General features: G+C 45.7%; 1 protein-coding gene across 3 annotated transcripts in view; it reads right to left on the reverse strand.

The window, feature by feature from the left end:
• SLC15A2 (solute carrier family 15 member 2) overlaps positions 1-19,733 on the reverse strand; it is a 61,742-nt gene that overhangs the window by 22,915 nt on the left and 19,094 nt on the right. For all 3 annotated transcript variants that reach the window (XM_054044802.1, XM_054044803.1, XM_054044801.1), the window contains 8 exons: positions 15,808-15,898; positions 12,330-12,407; positions 8,470-8,552; positions 6,475-6,561; positions 5,766-5,855; positions 5,280-5,324; positions 2,552-2,584; positions 964-1,052 (listed from right to left, as the gene is read on the reverse strand). In XM_054044802.1, the coding sequence (XP_053900777.1) occupies positions 964-1,052; positions 2,552-2,584; positions 5,280-5,324; positions 5,766-5,855; positions 6,475-6,561; positions 8,470-8,552; positions 12,330-12,407; positions 15,808-15,898 (596 nt within the window). The remainder of the gene's footprint in view (positions 1-963; positions 1,053-2,551; positions 2,585-5,279; positions 5,325-5,765; positions 5,856-6,474; positions 6,562-8,469; positions 8,553-12,329; positions 12,408-15,807; positions 15,899-19,733) is intronic.

A 19,733-nucleotide genomic window follows, 5' to 3' on the forward strand; every position in this document is an offset into this window, starting at 1 on the left:
CCTGGTCTGGAGCATGGAGCTTTCTCTGGTCCCTGCTGTGTGGCAGAGCTTTTAATCTGCATGTGAATTTAGGGCTCATGAGTGGAATGGACGAAGAACTGGTTATAATGTGGCTAGATGTCCAGTCAGCTCTGCCAGCGTAAGGCCCTTTGAGGCAGGGTGGAGAAGTGCTGCTCCAGTGGGCGCTCCACAGGACACCATGTCTCAGGAGAGTAAAATGCTTCCTTCTCTGAGGCGCGCATGGGGGAGTGTGGCCATGACACCACTATGGAAGAGGGCACAGCATCTTGTTCTCATTGCACCTTGCCAGCTCTGCTCACACAAGCAACTTGCTCTCTGAGGGTCTGATCCAAGGGCCACCGAAGTCAATGGAAGACTCCTGAGAACAAGGACTGCTAATGAGTTTAGCTCCCTTCCTCCCCGGAGGGGCCAAAGTGGGGAAAGCCTCAATCAGGCCCTAAAACAGGAGGTCAATTATTTAGAGTAGTGCAAGAGCGTGCAATGAGGAGCTGTGGGATGAAATTAAGAAAGGGAGTGATGAGATTGACTGCTGGGGAAAATCCACTGTCAACGAGATCTGCTAGCTCCTGGGACACTCCTCCAAGGCTTGGGGAATCCCTGTTACACGAGACAGTTACATTGGACTAGACAAAGCCCTACTGAACGCTCAGTTTGGAACAATTCTGCACCCTCAGTAGGGAACAACCCCCTGGTGCGGAACTGGAAGAGCTGACCTAATTGCTCTTTTCCCTCTGTAATGTCCAAGGACTATGTGTTAGCTTGGTGATGTTGCCAAATGCAGGACAGAAGACTAAGTTAGAAGCAAGAATAGGTTGCGGAATGAATGGAAGCTCAGGTGTCTTGTCCACCCAATCTCGTATAAACTTATTTTTCGGGGGGGGGGGAAGAAGGAAGCTGCAAAGGAATAAAAATTTGGCAGTATGCACTGCCCCAAATACTTACGTGAAATTAAATCTGCACATGTTGATCAGGGGGTAGATGCCAAAGTCAAAAATTGGGATGAAGATCAGAATCAGGAGTGGGTTCAAGAACTGCAGCACCAATGGATGGGAGAGATTAGGCAATACAAAGCGATTTACAGTAATTAAACTCATAAAGCAGAAATAATTCCATTATAGGAATGATGCAAATAAACACTCAAAAATATAATCATACTTTGCACTTCCAAAGCTTCCTCCATTTAAGGTTCACAGACATGAATATATTCATCCTTACAACACCCCTAGAAGGTGAATAAGTGTATGAGCCCAGTATTACCAATGGGGAAACTGAGGCACTGCATTTTTAAAGTGCACAAAGAAATGCATTAATAACAGAGATGGGAGAATTTCCAAAGGCTCAGAGCTCTGATTAGGGAATCAACTCAATAACTGAGATGTTTAATTAACAATGATGCTCAAATCTTGGGTCTTCATTATAGGGTTAAAAATCTCATGAGAACAGACTCTTTTTGTGAGATTTCCAACACAGACTGTTTCCAGTCTGCTCAGAAGTCTCATGGGAGCAGCTTTTCTGCTGGGACATCTGTGTGCGTGCTGCCAAATAGCAGTGGAAATACAGGGAAATGAATAATGGCTGTGGGGAACAAACATCAAGGAACGTTCAGCTTGAGTTTTGAGTGAAGATTGCAGGGAAGAGGTGACTTTGAATTTCTCTGAAGCAGTTCAGCCACCCCTAGAGAGCCGAAAACTGCTGCAATCAACTGTGATTGCACTGCACAGTCCTGGAGCCTTAAAATTCCACCTTCCCTGCAGGAAAGGACAGAAAATTTCTATTTCCGGCAATGCTGAGCACACCCCAGGGACCAGAAGAAAGGAGAGGTGGCTTGTGCCTCTTCTATGCAGGGGCTGCTGGGGGGTGGTTCCACCATCAGTGCATGTTGGAGCAGCTTAGAGGCCCACCCTAATTTGTACCCTGGCTGCAAAGACCCTAAGGAACCATTATGACGACAGAGAACAGTCAGGGAAGAGAAAAGCCGTGGCTGCACTCCTCCAAACCCCAATCCCAGCCCACACTGACATGCCCTTGACACATTTCCTGCATTGGAAATTCCTGGGCTGGGGGGTGGGATAAAGCTGGCTGTGCCACTCTGCACCGGTTAGCAAAACCCTCTGTGCTCACCCGTATTATGCCAGCATAACATGGCTGCAGCACAATCATTTGGTCTTGCCTCAGAGCAGGACGCTGGACTAGATGACCTCTTGAGGTCCCTTCCAGCCCTATGTTCCTATGATTCTAGGAATTCCCTCTGAAGTCCCTTGTTTTACAGGAACTCATGGCTAGTCAACAGAATTCACCTGCAGAGTAGGAAATCCCCTGCAGCTCTAAGGGGAGTTTTAAGGCCAGAGGACTACGTTTCACCAAATACATAGCAAAATTAAGGAGTTGATCCTGCACCATTAAAGTCAGTAGGAATTTTGCCATTGTCTTTAATAAGAGCAGGACTGGGCTGTGAGTGTAGAGTGAACTATGAATAAGAAAGACAACACATTTACAAGGACCGTGCAATTTGCCCTATGGGTTCTTTTACCTGCATTTGGTCTGGCTTAAAGACTATTCCTCCCTGAAATAAACAGACATTCAAACTGATTAGTCAACACAACATAATACCATGTCTATTGCTAGCAACTAAGCAAACCGCCCACAATATAGACCTTGGTAGCTGAACTGTCTTCTCGGGTGCTTTACCTTTGCTTGAGTGGTGGATGCTGTGTTCTCCCTGCCATTTCTCTTCTAAGGATGTGGTGTTTGAACTGAGTCCTTTGCAGAAGGAACATAAATCCCTGGAGAGAGGACAACTGGGGGAGATCCGATCCCTGGAAAAGTTTTGATAACACTAGAAGCTACTGCCCCAGATTTGATCAGCCCTAAACTTGGTAGGGAAAGAAGAATGGGTATTTTGGAATCCAGATTGGGATCCAAATGTTGAGCTTCCCCTCTACATCCATAATGGGATGAGCCAAAACTCTGCCACATAATGCTCCCAAACTCTGGGCAGCTTCAAAATATGGTTGTGGGATTGTTTTACTTAAGCCCATTTCTGGACAATGCCTGTCATTTGGCACAACTGTAACCCACAACCACTCAACATGGTGCTCTGTCCCCCTCTCCTGGTGGTAGAACCCTAGTTCTAAAAGCATGAGCCTCTAACTCTGTTAGCCGAGGCTGTATTAGGCTCAACTACCTGGCTATGAGGCCCTTATGCCATTGGCGGGGATAGAACGCTGCACTGAGGGGGAGTGGGCTGTACAACCTAGTACTCCAAAAATTACTCTTTGGAAATATTTTTAGGAGTGAGGGATATGAATAAGTGCCCAAAGGGGATAGCTTGGCAGTCTCCAGAGAGGAGGAAGTATGCATTTCACCAGCAGCAGGTGTTTCTCTGAGCACAAAGAGCAAACAGATATTTTCAGTCAGAATGACTTTCCTTTTAGATTAAGAAACGAAACCGCCCCAAGAAAGAACAAAAGTAAAATCTCCATGAAAGAACACCGCACACTTTTGTCTCCTCTCTGAGAGTCTGCACTAAGCCGAGTGCAAAATGGCTGCCTGTCTCTGCAGACAGCAGAATCTGGGAGAGTTACAATTGCAGTGCAAAACAGTTACAAAGCTAAATACGCGGTGGCAGGGAAATACCTGCTCTTCCCATCAGTTTGTATACAGAGTGCTAATTTGGCATTAGTAAATAAGAGTCTACATATTTCAGCTCACACAGGAACAGATCTGACTTTCCTTTCTCCTGTTAATGCTCACTCCTTACTGAAGGAGAATGCTTGACTGAGAAAGCAAGGGGGATTTTACAAAGAGAAATGCCAGGAGGCCTTAAAGAGACAGGTTTCAGAGTAGCAGCCGTGTTAGTCTGTATCCGCAAAAAGAACAGGAGTACTTGTGGCACCTTAGAGACTAACAAATTTATTAGAGCACTCTAAGGTGCCACAAGTACTCCTGTTCTTAAAGAGACAGTTTGCCCTTGATGTGCACAGAGGAAGTGGGACAGGTTGATACATGAGCCAAAAATCCATAGGAACTGTTGGGACAAAATGCTAAGAACAGTTTTGTTTTCAGCCAGAGAGTGTTTAGTAAAGGAGTTCTGTCGATTCTTAGATGTTTCATTAATGTATCACTAAACACAGAGACTACAGTGTTTCTAGTCACCAGTCACAAGGGCTGTGTGAACTTTCATTGACTTTCCTTTCACAGTATAAAATACAGAGTTGCAATCTTTTCATGACAGGTTTCAGAGTAGCAGCCGTGTTAGTCTGTATCCGTAAAAAGAACAGGAGTACTTGTGGCACCTTAGAGACTAACAAATTTATTAGAGCATAAGCTTTCGTGGACTACAGCCCACTTCTTCGGATGCATACCGAAGAAGTGGGCTGTAGTCCACGAAAGCTTATGCTCTAATAAATTTGTTAGTCTCTAAGGTGCCACAAGTACTCCTAATCTTTTCATGTCTTGCTTGGATTGATTACCCTAACAAGTGACAAATGCCATGGGCCCAATCTTCAAATGTGAGTGATATAACAGGACTCACACTTTGGAGATTAAATCCGAATTTACACAAAGAAGATGGCCATTTACATGCCTAAGTACTGATCTGAGTGTCCACATGTAAGATCTGGATGGCCTATTAAGACACACATGCAGTGCGTAATTTGTGCCAGGACTTGCTGGGGCTGAGTTCCGGCACCTCTTGGTTTAGCCGTTCATAGCCCCAGCCCCTCTGGGCTTTCTGTATCAGGTGTGAAAGTAAAAAAAACTGTTTGAACTCTGGCACCTAATTGCTTGATCCCCGGCACCTCTTTCATTACAAATTAAACACTGCATACACTTCTGTAAATGGGGCCCTGTATGAAAAAATCCTTCCCCAGCGGGTTTACACACATTTATACTTGACTGCATGCTGTTCCATTGGCAATTTACATCTATTACATTTATTAACTAATAGATCCTCACAACATCCCCACATTTTACACCTGAGGGAGAGAAGTTAAGTGACTTGCTCAAGGTCACAGAAGTAGAACTCAAGTAGTCCTAGCTCGCAGGGCTGGGCTTAGTTTACTAGTCCTCACTTCTTTCCATAATGTTTCACGATCATTATGAATTCTGGTACGTACATCTTCAACATTTTTTCTAATCCATAAAAGTGCAACTCTTACGAGGTTGTAAAGCAGCAGGTTTAACTATTGTGAACAATTAATTTCAAAAAGCCAGGGTTACTACTAGTTTTATAATCCCTAGTAATCTTAAGTACTTACAAAGTCTGCATTCATTTTAGTAGCTTGCAGAGTCCATCTAGATCCCTAAGGACAAAACAGACCATTGTAAGAACCCAGGTGTGCTCTGAGGGATGGAAGAATAAGGGAACAGAGGAGAAGTGAGTGCTGGAGGGGCCTGACTTCTCTTCCTCTTCCTTCAGTCATTCTCCCAGTATCTCTTCTGCTTGTTTCTCCCACCTCTGCTTCCCTTCTCTCTCAGCCCTCATTTTCTTCTGTTTATAGGCATGGCACCTTCTTTCCAACCACCTCTGGCACCCACCCCATCCTAGAAACCAAGCAGGAGATTGAAAGCTAGATGACCATGAATGGCAGGTGCTGCCTCATCAAGGCAAGCGGATATCTAGTGGGGAGATGAGACCTCTGATGCCCTCAGTGCACTGTGAATCTGTTACCCCAGATTTACATTGGCATGACCAAGATCAGAATCTGGCACAATAACCATGTCTGTGATTTGTTATACTTTACCTGTTGATCAAAGAGAGCCCAGAACATTGGCAGTGGGATAAACAGGAAGAGAACTCGTGTCACCATTTTAATCTCATTGATCAGTTGCTTCTATTAAGAGAAAAAAGCAGAAAGGTAAAATGGGGGTGGAACAGCTAACAACAATTTCCGTCCCCATGTGTGAAGGTCCCTAATTAACTCCAAGGAATGGTGTGTCAAATATTTATCATACTTATACATGCTACTTGCGCTATTTGCATTACAGACAGCCCCCCAGAATGTCCAATCCCATTGTACATACACAGAGGTAGACATGGTCCAGGTCCTAAGGAATTTACAATTTAGGAAGGCAAGTAATAAAGAGAGGCTGAGGGGAGAGACAACCAAATATATACAGTATTTATATACATAGGCCCTATGAGATACTCATGTCCTGGAGATGCTGTGTAGTGCTCAGTGCAGCATGGCTTTTTTAGTGCTGCATTTGTTTTACATCTTGAAGTTCACTAATGTTAATTAATTTCAGTGTAAGGGGAGATTTCAGGGTTAATTTCAGTGTACGGGAAAATTCATCTGTACTGGCGATTGCTGAAAGGCTCAGACACACAGCTTGATTCAAGGTGTCCCTTTAAGGCTACCCTATTACAGCCCAAGAACCCAAGACACCACCCAGCCCATGCCAGATCAAAGAACCAGACACTCAGTCACTTACATGTAAGTCATCACTTACTGAGTATTTTTCTGATGCCCAATCTAGCCAGTGCTCCCTCTTTGGAATCTGTTTGGAGTGATTTTTCAGCCGGTTTGTAATAGCAAACTAGAGGGAAGAACAAATGAATAACAGGGGTAACTTATGTGTATGTCAACCAGTTAGACCATCTCCCTCATCCCATCTTTCATCCCCCTGTCCATGTAGAATTTCCAGATCAAAACTCCCCCCCCCCATCATTCTCAAACCTCCAAGGTATGGTCTATGTCTAAATCAAACTGATATGGTTGTCCTTTGCATGTGGAAACATAACGCATGAAGTCACTCAATATTTTTCTGACCTCAAAATATCTACCTGCATCTTCCTATACCCCCTCCCCTCAAATGCTCACTCCAGCCCCAGATCTGCCCTTCTCCTCAATATTACACATTTGGGTATTATCCCTCTTCATGTCCTGCTCCCATCCATTGGCTCTCCCACTAAACAACCCTCTGAATCCCTTCCTCTTTTTAACTATCACTGTATTTTTCCCCCCAATCTCTTTACTTTGGGACCGGTCCTGGGAGTCACTGGCATCTCCTGAGGGATGCTCACAACTGAAGTCAGCGGGAATTGCGGGGTTGCAGGATAGGCTCTTTGTGAGTGTGATTCTCTCAGGGACTCCTCTTTTGATGCTTATCTGATTAAGAGGATCAGCTACATCCTATTCTTATCTCTCAAAGGCAAAGGTGACACCAGCCACCAAGATCATTTCCTACTTGTTTTAAAACCAGTCACAGGAAAAATCTTCTTATTTGAAATTCATTAACATCACTTCATTTATTTTTCTTTTCTAAAAAGCACAGTTTAAATTGACCACTGGCAGGAAGGAATAAATGCCTCATTATTTACAGCAACTTCACAGCCAGAGGCTATGTCTACACTATAGACCTTACAGTGGCACAGCTGTAGTGCTACAGCGGTGCCGCTGTCAGGTCCCCTGCGTAGCCGCTCTATGTCGATGGGAGAGAGCTCTCTGGTCCGAAAAATTAAACCACCCCCCAATGAGCGGCGCAAGAGTATCTCCCATCCACAACGGTGCTTCTATTGGTGTAACTTATGTCGGGCGGGGTGTGTTTTTTTTCACACCCCTGACCAACAAAAGTGCTAGTGAAGACATAGCCAGAATTTTCATTCCTCTGTTTTCCTGCAGGCCGGTTTGTAGATTAATACTGTTGTCCCTTTCTCTGATTTCAGGGCCTTGCAGCTTGGTTTCCCATCGGAGGACAAGTGGGTATGTTCTACGTGTGATTTGTTTATTTGCACTGTCTACACCAGTCCTTGAGAAACCAATGGCCTGTTCCCAGGAATCAACTCTGGCTCAAGGATTGACTCCAGTTAGAGAGATTAAGGCAGACGGAAAATGCTTGCTGTTTGTAACAACTCCCCCAAATAGAAACTATATGGCAAAACTAACAACAATCCAGTATTTCTTCAAAGACTGTACACAGCTTGCATGCCAGGAAAAAGGACTAGTGAACCTATGCGTTACAGTGCACTGGTGACGCCCACCATAACAATACCAAGCTGAGCTTGGTTAGTGGGCACGTGTACTACTGCTCTCTGCTGAACTCATCAACTTTGGAAAAGTTACAGGACAGCAAAAAAGAAAAATTAACCTGTGATTCAGCCACTCTGTGACTTTTCAGAGTTTCTTCTCAGAGAGCGTAAGGGTCAGATTCTACCATCCTCACTCTGCAAGTCACCCCGCGGACCTCAGGAGAACGCCTTGTGGAGTAAGGCACCATTCAGCATGAGGAAGGGTGTCAAGATCTGTCCCCAAATGAGTTTCCCTTCCTCACATCTCATCAGTGGCACCACCAAGAGCAGAACCCAGGTGTTCCTGGCTCCCCGATATCTCCAGATTACATTATTATATAAAAAAAGATACAAAACTTACCCCAATGAAAATGTGCTTTTACAATGCTACAACCTGTGAATTGTGCATGAAAATGATGGGATGGAAACAAGCTCACCGCAATGCACTGGCAAACTTCGAGTAAGATGTTCCCTCGCGGCGGAGTTTTTTTGTACATTCCACTTCCAGCAATAAACACAACTGTAAAACATTAGAATCCAAATCTGGAATTCTTCCTGGTGCCATATGGCTGTGGGCCTCCTCCTGAGCAGAGAACTCCCAGTGACTTCAACAGGAGTTGCACTTGCAGCAGGATTGGGCCCAGGGTGTATGTAGCATAAAACAAACACATAAGCATCCATGCACCATCCATCCCCCCTACCCCCCAACTGTAAGTATAATGTGTCATTTACATGTATTCAGTGGCACACACTGTATATAGGGAGATTTTCAAAGGGTCACAGGGCAGTTTGGCACCCAATCCCCCTTGGAGATCAATGGGGCACCTAACTCCTATGCGAGCCTTTGAAAAGAAACCCCACTTTCCATGGTCTGAGGCAAAATTATAAACAGCCATGAACTAGGCAGGCCATTCATCCAGTTTTAAACTGGACAGTCCTCTCTATGGTTGGTTTGTTGCCCGTCCAGTACTGAGCTAAAACTGGACATAGTTTTGTCCAGTATCAAATGGGGGACACCATTTTGAGAAGGACGCTGCTCCGCTGCTACCAGCATCTGTGTGACAGGTCACCCTGGCAGGGGTGGAGCAGCCTGCGCTTCAAAATGGCATCCACATGGTGCATACACAGCCCATGCCACTCCTGGAAGTACCGGAATGTCCGGTATTCTGAGAATGCAAGAGTGGTCACTCTACCCTAAACCGGGGGTTGCGATCTGAAACTCGATCCCGATCTAAATGTTGCATTTGGCCCTTATCTGCAAAACAGGCTGGGCCAAAAAAACCCTACCATTTATGAACACCTAGAACTTTGGCGAGTGGAATCCAGATGCAAGACTGCATCCAAATTTTGCATCTCAAGTCTATTTCTAGCATTATCAGTCAATCCAAGTTGTTTTTTCATAGATTCCAAGGCTGGAAGAGAACATTGTGATCATCTAGTCTTACCTCCTATATAACACAGGCCATTGAATGTCCCCAATATAATTCTTAGAGCAGATCTTTTAAAAAAAACATCCAATCTGGATTTAAAACATCCAATCTGGATTTAAAAATCGTCAGTGATGCAGAATCCACCACAACCCCTGGTAAAATTGTTCCATGATGCTCACTGGAGTTCACAGAGATCAGCTCTGAGTATGATGGGATGGACAATTTGAAAGATCTTTCCCTGCCAAATCATTCTCCCCAAGCACAAGATATATGCACAGCAGATCAGGCTTCCTAAAGTGTTTGCCTGAGATGGGGATATTCAGGATGAAGTATCTCAAATACCAGGGTTACCTTAATTACCTACATTGGCAAAATGCTGACAATTTTAATGGTGAGATGTTCTCCCTTTTACAGTTGTGTAAAATGAAGCACAGAAATGGCTAAAAGCCTAAAAGACTTGTGCAGAGTCACAGATTGTGAAACCAAACCCAGGGAGTCTTCATTTCTAATCCCCTGCTCTAGCCACTAGACACATGTAGTGCAGTGTGGCAGGGGGTTAAACTAGATGACCATTGTGGTCCCTTCTTACCCTATAGTTCTATGATTTCCAGCTTTCCATTGTAATGAGTTTCTATTCAGTTTCCTAACATGTTACATCTGGACCCCATTTATTTTGACGTTTATTCAGCATGCTATGAATGCTGTAGGAGAACCACAGCAGAAAATAGATTTATAGTCAATTTGTGCAGTGAAATTGTGCAATATTTGCAAGTCAGTTTTCCCCAGCTATCGATACCCTGCTAGAAATACTTGTCATATACTTGTGTAGGAAAAATCCGGTAGTCTCTTAAACTGATAGGAACAAACCCTGTGGGAAAATGGGACGCTTCTCAGAGCCAGTGACCATGCACTTTTTGAAATCAATTGCTGTAACATTAATCGTTGGCTCATTATCTTTTTCTAGTGCCCTATTCTGTCCTCTTTGCTGGAGGCTCTCCAGAAAGATGCCATGTTCATTATCTCTGGAAGAGTGAATTTCCAGGTCACTGATGTTACAGCTAAGCCAATATTTTTTGAAAACTGCATGATCTCTTGGACTGTTAATTAAACTAACAATCTGAAAGAGAACTCACACAATGCCGTGACGAAAACTCTTGAGTGCGGCATAATAAGGGGAATGAATGGGGCTTGTTCTCAACAGTAGTTAACAATTTTAATAGAGAAACAAACAAGTTGGTGTTTCTATTGGTCACTGAGGAATGGCAACTGAAACGCAGCCAGCATTTGCTATTTTATAAGGCCTATACGAGGACTATGTTGGCAATAGGATGATGGGGCTAAAGTGTTAGATTTGGGAAACTGTGTAATTACAGATAGTGCCCGAGACCGAGGAATAGGAATGTACAGTATTATTACTGTAACATAATAGGCTATAACAGTAATTGCGCGGGCAAGTACAGCCAACCAAAGCAAGGCAGTTGCTCTAGTCTCAGTTAATCCCCCGTGGGAATCTCTGGATAGTGAGTAGGTCATGAAGCAAACATTGGATACAAAGTTGAGATGGCCCTGAGCTGCAAACTGTGTGAGTTTGAGGTAGAAGCACTATGATAAGCTTCCACCCCACACATTGGGGAGCCTATTGTGACAGATATGGTAATTTCCTGAAATATGTTTGGACTATCTTACTGTACTACGTGTATGTATCGTTGTGGGCCAGAGATTGTATGTAGTTCCCTGTGGGAGGGTGACCACAGCCCCTCCAGGAACTAAGAACGGTGGGTGTGGTGGGAGGCTGGCACATCCCCAAAGATGTCCCACTACCTGGAGAGGCTCGCATATACTGGTTCAGATTGGATTCTCCAGAGTCCAACAGACAAAGAAATCACCTTTAGATAAACAGCCTGAGTTTAAACTAACTCAGAGCTTTCTTTCGGATCCAGCAGACAGACAAGACCTTCTGTCCAAGGAGGGCCCCAATCCTTCTTGGGAAGGGTTGGAAGAACTTTGGCCTCCAGAGACCCCATAAGACTGATGGGTGACCTCTGGTAAGCTTTTAGCATGCATCTAGAAACTCTTTTTATATCTATGTTTTCGCTGAAATGCTTTCACCTCAAGAATAAATGTGCTTGCTTAGAAAGAGCTAAGTGCTAACTTATAACAGCTGGCAATTCCACTGTTCATAGATTTCAGAAAGAAAGAAAAGTATAGACACCGGCCTGTTTAGGCAGTCTGGCTTGCTGGAGATATCTCAGTGTAGGCAGGGAACTGTGCAACCTGGAAAAACCCCAGCTAGGAGGGAGACTGGTGACAGCTGAGGAGTCAGCAGCCTAGAGTGAGTGCCCTTGATGGACCACGAGGGGGAAATCCAGGTGCAATTGCCCTGAACTGAGAGACCTAGGACTACAAATTGTGGAGGCCCCAGAGGCCAAACTTGCTCAAGGACAAAGTTGCAAACCACTGCACTGGGACATTTGCTTTGCAGCCTCTCGAAGCAGAATCGTGTGAGGCCATCATATTGTGAGACACACCTCAAAGCATCAGCAGATAAGTGTCACAACATGGCACATGCTGCAGAAAGGCCATGATGTGACAGCCGCTAACCTGAACTGCCGTCTTATAGGACATAGCCAGGCCCATCCTGTGAAAGTGACAACAGGTGGCAAGGCAACCCCTTGCATAGGGAGATCAGAGGAACAGAATGAGATGTGGATTGTCCTGCCAGTGGGGTTCGGAGGGGAGGGGGTTCGACACTTCATTTGTTCTCTGTGCAGCGGGGGAGGAGAGGTGTACTGGGCGGTGAGAGTGGACAGCGACACTCAAAGCCTCCTGACTGGAACATTCTAAACATTGTGATTGTTTCCACTTACCCAGGGCTATAACCATGAGTGCTGCTGGGACACCGAAAGCCAAGGCATAGCAATCTCCTCCGAAGCATTTCACATCCCCTAAAAGAGAACATCATAAAAGCATCTCATTTCACCATGTTTAGATTCAACCCATGCTCCCCACCCTGACGCCTCCACGGCGACCTCTGCCGAAGCAGTCGCCTCTCTCAGCTCTCCGCTTGTGCACCCAACCCACTTAAAGCAAGTGCCCTGGGGCTCCACTGATGGTGGCAGTTTGGAAGCAGGGCGGTGAAAGGGGCCAGTCCTAACCTCGGTACTGTGATGAGCAGTAACAGATGCTGCATGGGGCAGAGGGTGCTACCACTTAAAGCAGTGAGTAGCAGTGGTACGTGGAAGCAGGGGAGGGCCCCCTGAGAGGGTAAAAAAAGCCCTACATAAAATAAACTGATCCTTTTACATTTATTTTAATAGGCCTGGGTAATCAGTACAGTGGCTCTCCACCATTTGGGGGCATCTTATCTCACTTCTATCACTCTAATCAGGAGTAGCAAGGGTGAAGCCATTGGTACACCAGGGTAAGTGAGATCACAGAATCAGACCCTAAGATTTCAGCGGTATGAACCAACTCCCTCTGTATCCTATTGACTTGTGTCCCCCCTGGCCCCAAGGAAAATAGCCTGCTCCAAACCCCAGTCCTGTGATAACTCATAATGAAAGTAGCATTGTGAGACTGGGGATTGGAGCAGTTCAAGCTACAGTAGAGTGTGGGAACATAGCACAGGGTTGTACCATGACCCAGCACAGCTCCATTCCTGTGGGTGCCTGCAGAGCCAATCCCAAACGAGATCCAGTAGTATGGTCTGCACACCAGTGGTTAGAAACTACTGCTATTCATACACTCGATAGTAGTAAATAAATGTGGTTTAAAAACCCACATAGCTAAAGCAAAACAGGAAACCATCCAGCAAAACAGGAAACCATCCAGCAAAACAGGAACCCATCCAGCAAAACTTTCGGTCATTACAGTGTATTATTCATATATTATTTCAGTTTCAGAGTCGTGTGTGTCTATCATTTATCTGGCCACTTTCTAAAGAATGAGCTGAAATCCAATAAACCAAACAATGACACTCTACCATGTACATTTAATTTGTGACATACAGCATGGGCAGAAACGGTTGGATTTTGCCATCTAAATCCACGTGCGCCACATGAAGCTGCCAAGTTTCAAAGGAATTGCTTCTCTCTCCTCTCCAGGAATCGCAGAAAATAATTTTAAAACCTACACCTCCCTTTCCACTCTCACCCTCCAGTTTGGTTTGATGTTCCACTGCACTGACATAGAGTAAAAGTTTTAAGAGAACTGGATTTTCATCCACCCACAGAACAAATTTAGCGACAGCCTCTTAGCACCGAATTGTTGACATGGGTGAGAGAGAGAGAGTTGTAGTTTGTCTTTTGCTGTGTGCTTTGGCACAAATATAGTGGACACACACACCTCTAGCTCCAGGAAACAAGCAGGATATTAAAATAATCACTCAGAATTACTGGTTCTGGAAGATGTCAGAAAAAAATGCTATTGAATGTGCCAGGTACCTCAGTTTATGGGACACTGCCCTCTTCTCTGTATGTTTGGATATTTATAGATAGGGCCCTACCAAATTCACGGTCCCATTTTGGTCAATTTCACGGTCATAGGATTTTAAAAATAGTAAATTTCATGATTTCAGCTATTTAAAGTCTGAAATGTCATGGTGTAATTGTAGGAGTCCTGACCCAAAAGGCATTGTGTGTGTGTGTGGGGGGGGTGTCGCAGGATTGTTGTAGTGGGGGTTGCGGTACTGCTATCCTTACTTCTGCACTGCTGCTGGTGGCAGCGCTGCCTTCAGAGCTGCTGGCCGGGAGCTCAGCTCTGAAGGCAGAACCACTCTGAAGGCAGTGCAGATGTAAGGATGGCCTGGTATGGTATTGCCCCCCTTACTTCTGTGCTGCTGCCTGCAGTGCTGGGCCCTCAGTCAGCAGCCGCCACTCTCCAGCTGCCCAGCTCTGAAGGCAGCACTGCAGAAGTAAAGGGTGGCATGGTATGGTATTGCCACCCTTACATCTGCACTGCAGCGGGGTGCTGCCTTCAGAGCTGGGCACCCGGCCAACAGCCACCGCTGTCTAGCTGCCCAGCTCTGAAGGCAGTGCAGAAGTAAGGGTGGCAATACCGTAAATACCCCCGTAAAATAACCTCGTGACACCCCCTTTTAGGTCAGGACCCCCCATTTGAGAAACGCTGGTCTCCCCTGTGAAATCTGTACAGTATAGGGTAAAAGCACACAAAAGACCAGATTTCACAGTCCGTGACGTGTTTTTCATGGCTGTGAATTTGGTAGGGCCCTATTTATAGAGTGCCAATCACTGAGGTGTTCGGGCACTGAAATACAATGAAGTAAGTGCTGCAAGACTCAGAACAAAAATGGGTTCTGCACACAGGGCCGGCTCTGGCTTTTTTGCCGCCCCAGGCAAAAAAGCCTCCGCCCCCCCCCCCCCGCCCTCCTCCAGCGCGGCAGGGAAGGGCGCCGAGCCCGGCTGGGGCTCCGCTCTCCCCGGCAGCCAAAGTGCCGGGGGGAGGGCGGCAAGCTGACCACAGCTCCGCTCTCCCCAGTGCACAGAGCGCTGGGAGGAGGGCGGAGAGCCCGGCCGGGGCTCCGCTCTCCCCGGCGGCCAAAGCGCCGGGGGGAGGGCGGCGAGCCGGCCGGAGCTCCGCTCTCCACGGCGGCCAGAGCGCCGGGGGGAGGGCGGCGAGCCCACTGCGGTTCCGCTCTCCCCGGCGGCCAGAGCCGGAGCACTGCTCCGCGCTGCCCCCCTCCAGGTGCCGCCCCAAGCACAAGGTTGGTGGGCTGGTGCCTGGAGCCGGACCTGTCTGCACAATGGGTGGAATACAAAAATAGGCCTTAAGTGGGGCATAGGCCATTGCGGGTCCTCAAAACAAGCCACTCTAGGCCATGATCTGCAACCTGATCCATGCAGGTTGAGCCTTATTCCTGTCTGGAGTCCCACTGAAGCGAGTGGGGCTCTGTATGAGAGCAGGGGTCAGTTTGCAGAATTGGAGCCCTAGGCAGCACTGCTAAAGTAACCCAGAATTAAAGGCTGGGAGTAGGGTCAGATCAATCATTATCAATATGTTACCTATGGGCTGCAGAATATGCCAATCCCACATTAGCAGGGAGATGGCCTGATGGGTCTTCTCCATCTCTAAATTTTTGATTCTCTGACTCAGGCTGGCTTTAAAGAAAATAAACACAGCCTGTAGCATGGTATGTCTGACTCTTCTGCTGGTTTAAATAAATCAGTTATGCAGCTTCAGCAGGATTAACAAGGCATAAATACAACACACTGGTCATTCAGAAGATAATGTAATCTCTGACATTCAATCATTATAAGAACCTAACCATCCATAGCAGAACAGTCACAGTGCAGCTAATTTAGTGGTTCATTCTCAATCAACACTGACCTCTCAATACAGGAGTAACAAATGTAGAGATCAAACTTCCCGCATTAATAGCTAGATAGAAGACTGAAAAGAATTTGCTCCTTTCTTGGGCCTAAAACGAGACAAGGCAACATCAATATCATGGACAAAGCACAGCATTGGATTTGCAAACGGAACACTATCAATGCTCTTGTTAGGAGGGCTGGGTTAATATTGACCCATGGTGCATAAAATGCAAGCGAAAGGAAGGCAAACCAGCTTGCTTTCAAGGGATGGCATAGGCTCACACAAATCAGTTCAAGTTACTGAAAAGCACTTCGGGTCTCTTGGCATTTTGGAGGAAAAGCTGCTGCTCTGGAGCTGTCAGGAAGTTGGAGGGGGAACGTGTTTACTTATTCGGAACAAGTAGCTTGATTCAGATTCGCTGTCACCTAATTCAATCCAATTTGGCAGCGCTTGACAGCTTGTCATTTGTTCCCACGTCCTGGCTTTTTTTTTTCCTAAATAGAAACAGAAACCTATGCATTTTGAGGAGCTTGTAATGACAGCACAAATGAGAGAGTGTGTGAGAGAGACTGATCTGCTGGAGAGTCTGGGAGGAGAAGCTAAGAATGACAAAACTGAGTGTTGTGATGATTTAACCAGCCCCAAACAAATAGGATCCATTAAATCTGGTGGGGGCAATTACGCAGGCCCAGTGAAACTGCTGTGAGGAAGAAAGGGCCTGAGGATAGGTCCCCTGGTGAGAGTCAACACTGCAATATTGGGTTATTAATAAACACAGTAAAAAAAAGTCTATCAAATCATTCTTCTTTCCAGTCACTTAGGGCAACACACCCTCTGTGTGATTCATGCTTTAGCAATGGTAAGGATCAAGTATTTCCATGATAATTTTGATCCGCTTAGTAGGGGGAACCTGCTGCCAAGAGTGGTCCCTCCTCACACTTGCTGGCCATGCTAGCTTTTGCCATATGTTCAAAGGGATGCACAGGGGGTATAGTGGTGGGGTCAGCCAACAGAAGTCACATTTGCCCTGTGTGCGTCCGTGTAACCCCTCTCCCCGTCCCACACCAGACACACGGGAGACAAATAGGATTTCCTCTATCTCTCATTCCCCTCCCCAGGCAGAGCTGTACACACACTTAAAAGGTATGTATTTCTGCCTCTATAAGTCAAACCATGAATCACATGTTGGGCCCCATTCAGATGCTGAGTGCCTTCTTCTGAGATGATGAACACCTCACCTCAGAGGGTCAGATCCCTCCATACCTCAGGGTTCTGTAGATGCTTCAGGTTGACTCAGAGCATGGATCAAAAGCTCATCTAGATGCTAATCAAAAAGTGGTACTGGAACCCTCTGGATTGTTCACCGTGTAACTGGAAAGATCTCTGGGCACTGGACCTGGTGGAATTATGCTGGGAAAGTTGACAGTTTTCTCCAAGGTCTTCACAAATGAAGTTGTTCAGTGTGTGTGCGACCAGCTCTCTTCAATACAAAACAGAGGGCGAAGATGTGCACAGAGGGGGACATTTTCCCAAGTGTCTATGTCATTTGGCTCTTAATGGGGTCTATGTCACTTAGACACTTTGGAAAAGTCAGTTAAGGGCCAGGACATCCCGAAAGGCACAATTTGAACTAACTGGTCAATGCAAGACACTAACATTTTCCTTTATGAGAAATGTTCCTAAACTGTAGTGTCTAGGAGGCTTCTCCCTCCCTCCCCCCCCCCGCCCCCACTCAGACACAGCAATGTGATCTACAAAGCACAACAAAGAATGTACATAGGGAGCTAGGTTATACTAGTGAAAGGGTGGATGGCCTTCTGATTCAGCACTGGCAGATCTAACTGACTCAAGAAGGGACTATCTGTGTGGCCTGGTGCAAGTCACTCAGGGCTTGATCCTCCACTATGTACTGAGGCCAAAATCCTCAAAAGTATTTAGGCACTTAACTGCCATGGGAGTTAGGCAGCTAAATTTAGTGAAAGATATGGGCCTGAGTTCCCAACAGACAGATGGCTGCAGCCCCTTGATTCTCAACTATCTGGCCTCAATGTAACAAAGTTAAAGGAGGGCAGCTTTAATTCAAGCCCTTGGGAGAAGGTCCCTCAGGGATCTCTGCCAATGGAGAAAGAGCTGTAGTGCAGCCTTGCTTTGCCTCACCCCTTCTCCATCTCAAACATCCCACCCCTGTCCTTGGTCCCCAGCTGCAGCAGAAAACTGCTGTGGTTCTGCGGTAGGAGGTGGGGGTGGGACAGGACTGGGGGAGCTCACACAGGGAGTTCCTTATACACTCATGCAAAGTGGGTGCTTGGGGGACACAGGGAACAGTCAAGGTGGTACCAGGGGATCTGCTGCTATGTGGCTTCACCAACCACTTCTACCCTCAGAGGAGTCATGGAGGCTACTGCAGTCTGTGCGGGGAAGGTGCTTTGGTCTCTGGTCTCTGCAGTGAAGTGAAGAAAGTGAAGAGCCCAACTGCTTGGACTGTTCACTGATCTCCTGGATTTGGCCCCTACAGAAGGTTTAGGCCTTGTCAGTGCCAGCCAATCTAGCCTGCATATTGTTAGTAAATAGTTTATCTAGGATTAAGGACCAATGAACCTTTATTCAGATAATAATTATCCTCGTCATTCACTTCTTTGGTTAATGGTAAACAGTGCCGGGACTATTAAATCCATATCTCTATTTTTATCTCTAGCTATCTATTTCAGTTAGCTAATAATCTTCAGTGCTAGTCTATATAGTTAAAATATTACACTTTTCTAGTCACCCTACCCCTGTGAGGTATTATTTATAGTTACAAGGGGCTGAGGGACCTAGCACTGATCCACCCCAATAGCAGGCAACACTTTTACAACCGGATAAAGATGGGGTGGAAGATTACTTCTCTGCTCACTTCGGTTCTAAGTTCTCAGACCACACCTCTAACCCTTGGTATTTGAATGCCACTGCATTTTTCATTTGCTCAGCAGGATTCAAATCCATGACCTTTGACATCATAAAACTGCTGAGCCGTAGAGCCCTCTGGATGAGAAAGTTTTAGTCTGGTCTCCTCTTTCACTTCCCAGTATGCAAAGGGTAGCTTGAAAGGAACAGCCAAAGAAAGCTCACTCGGGCTCTGCTGGTATTGAACACAAAATATTGCATTGAATAAACTGGTGCCACGGGTAAATTCAGAGCATTGGTGGCAATGACCGTTTGGGCTTTGAAAGAGGAGCTAAGAGCAATTTTAACAAATACAAATAACACTCACCTTATTGTGGGCTTTCTGCGAGAGAACCGCTGTGAAATTAGTAAGGCACTTTGAGATCCTTGGATGTTAATGAAAGGGGGTGGAATTGTGTCTTTAGATATAAATGGGTGAAATCAAATAGACTGAATAAGCAGGGGGAAAAAATATCTTAATGGTGAGATCTCTTTGATCATGCAAGAGTGACCCAAAAGAAGTGTGAAAGACCATTCGCTTGAGGCATTTAAAATGAGACTGAACAAAGCTCTAGGAAATATGTAGGCTATATAACCCAGCACAGGCAAGTGGATAAACAAAATGACCTTATGGTCTTTCCATGTGTAAATTTAACTATATATAATATCTACTAGATTAGCAAAAAAGATTAACTAATACTTTTAATTTATATAGCACAGAAGTAGAAGTGCCTTACAAGTACCCGCAACTTAAACCCTCACAAAACCTTTGAAAACACTTAACAGATAGGTAAACTGAGGCACAGAGTGGTTCAGTATCTTGCCCAAAGACACATTTGTATCTGAAATAGGAGTAGAACGCAGGAGTCCTGGCCCCCACTTCCTTGCTCTAACCACCAGATAGGAACTGTGCTTCTTGCACATGATATTGCAAACAGATTGGTTTTTTGTAATAACATGATTATTTTACCAGCACCGTGCTATTTTTTAAAGAGAATGGTGATTTGTAAAGAATTTTG

This window comes from Malaclemys terrapin, chromosome 11 (genome assembly GCF_027887155.1).
Source record: "Malaclemys terrapin pileata isolate rMalTer1 chromosome 11, rMalTer1.hap1, whole genome shotgun sequence".
Classification (NCBI taxonomy): Eukaryota; Metazoa; Chordata; order Testudines; family Emydidae; genus Malaclemys; species Malaclemys terrapin.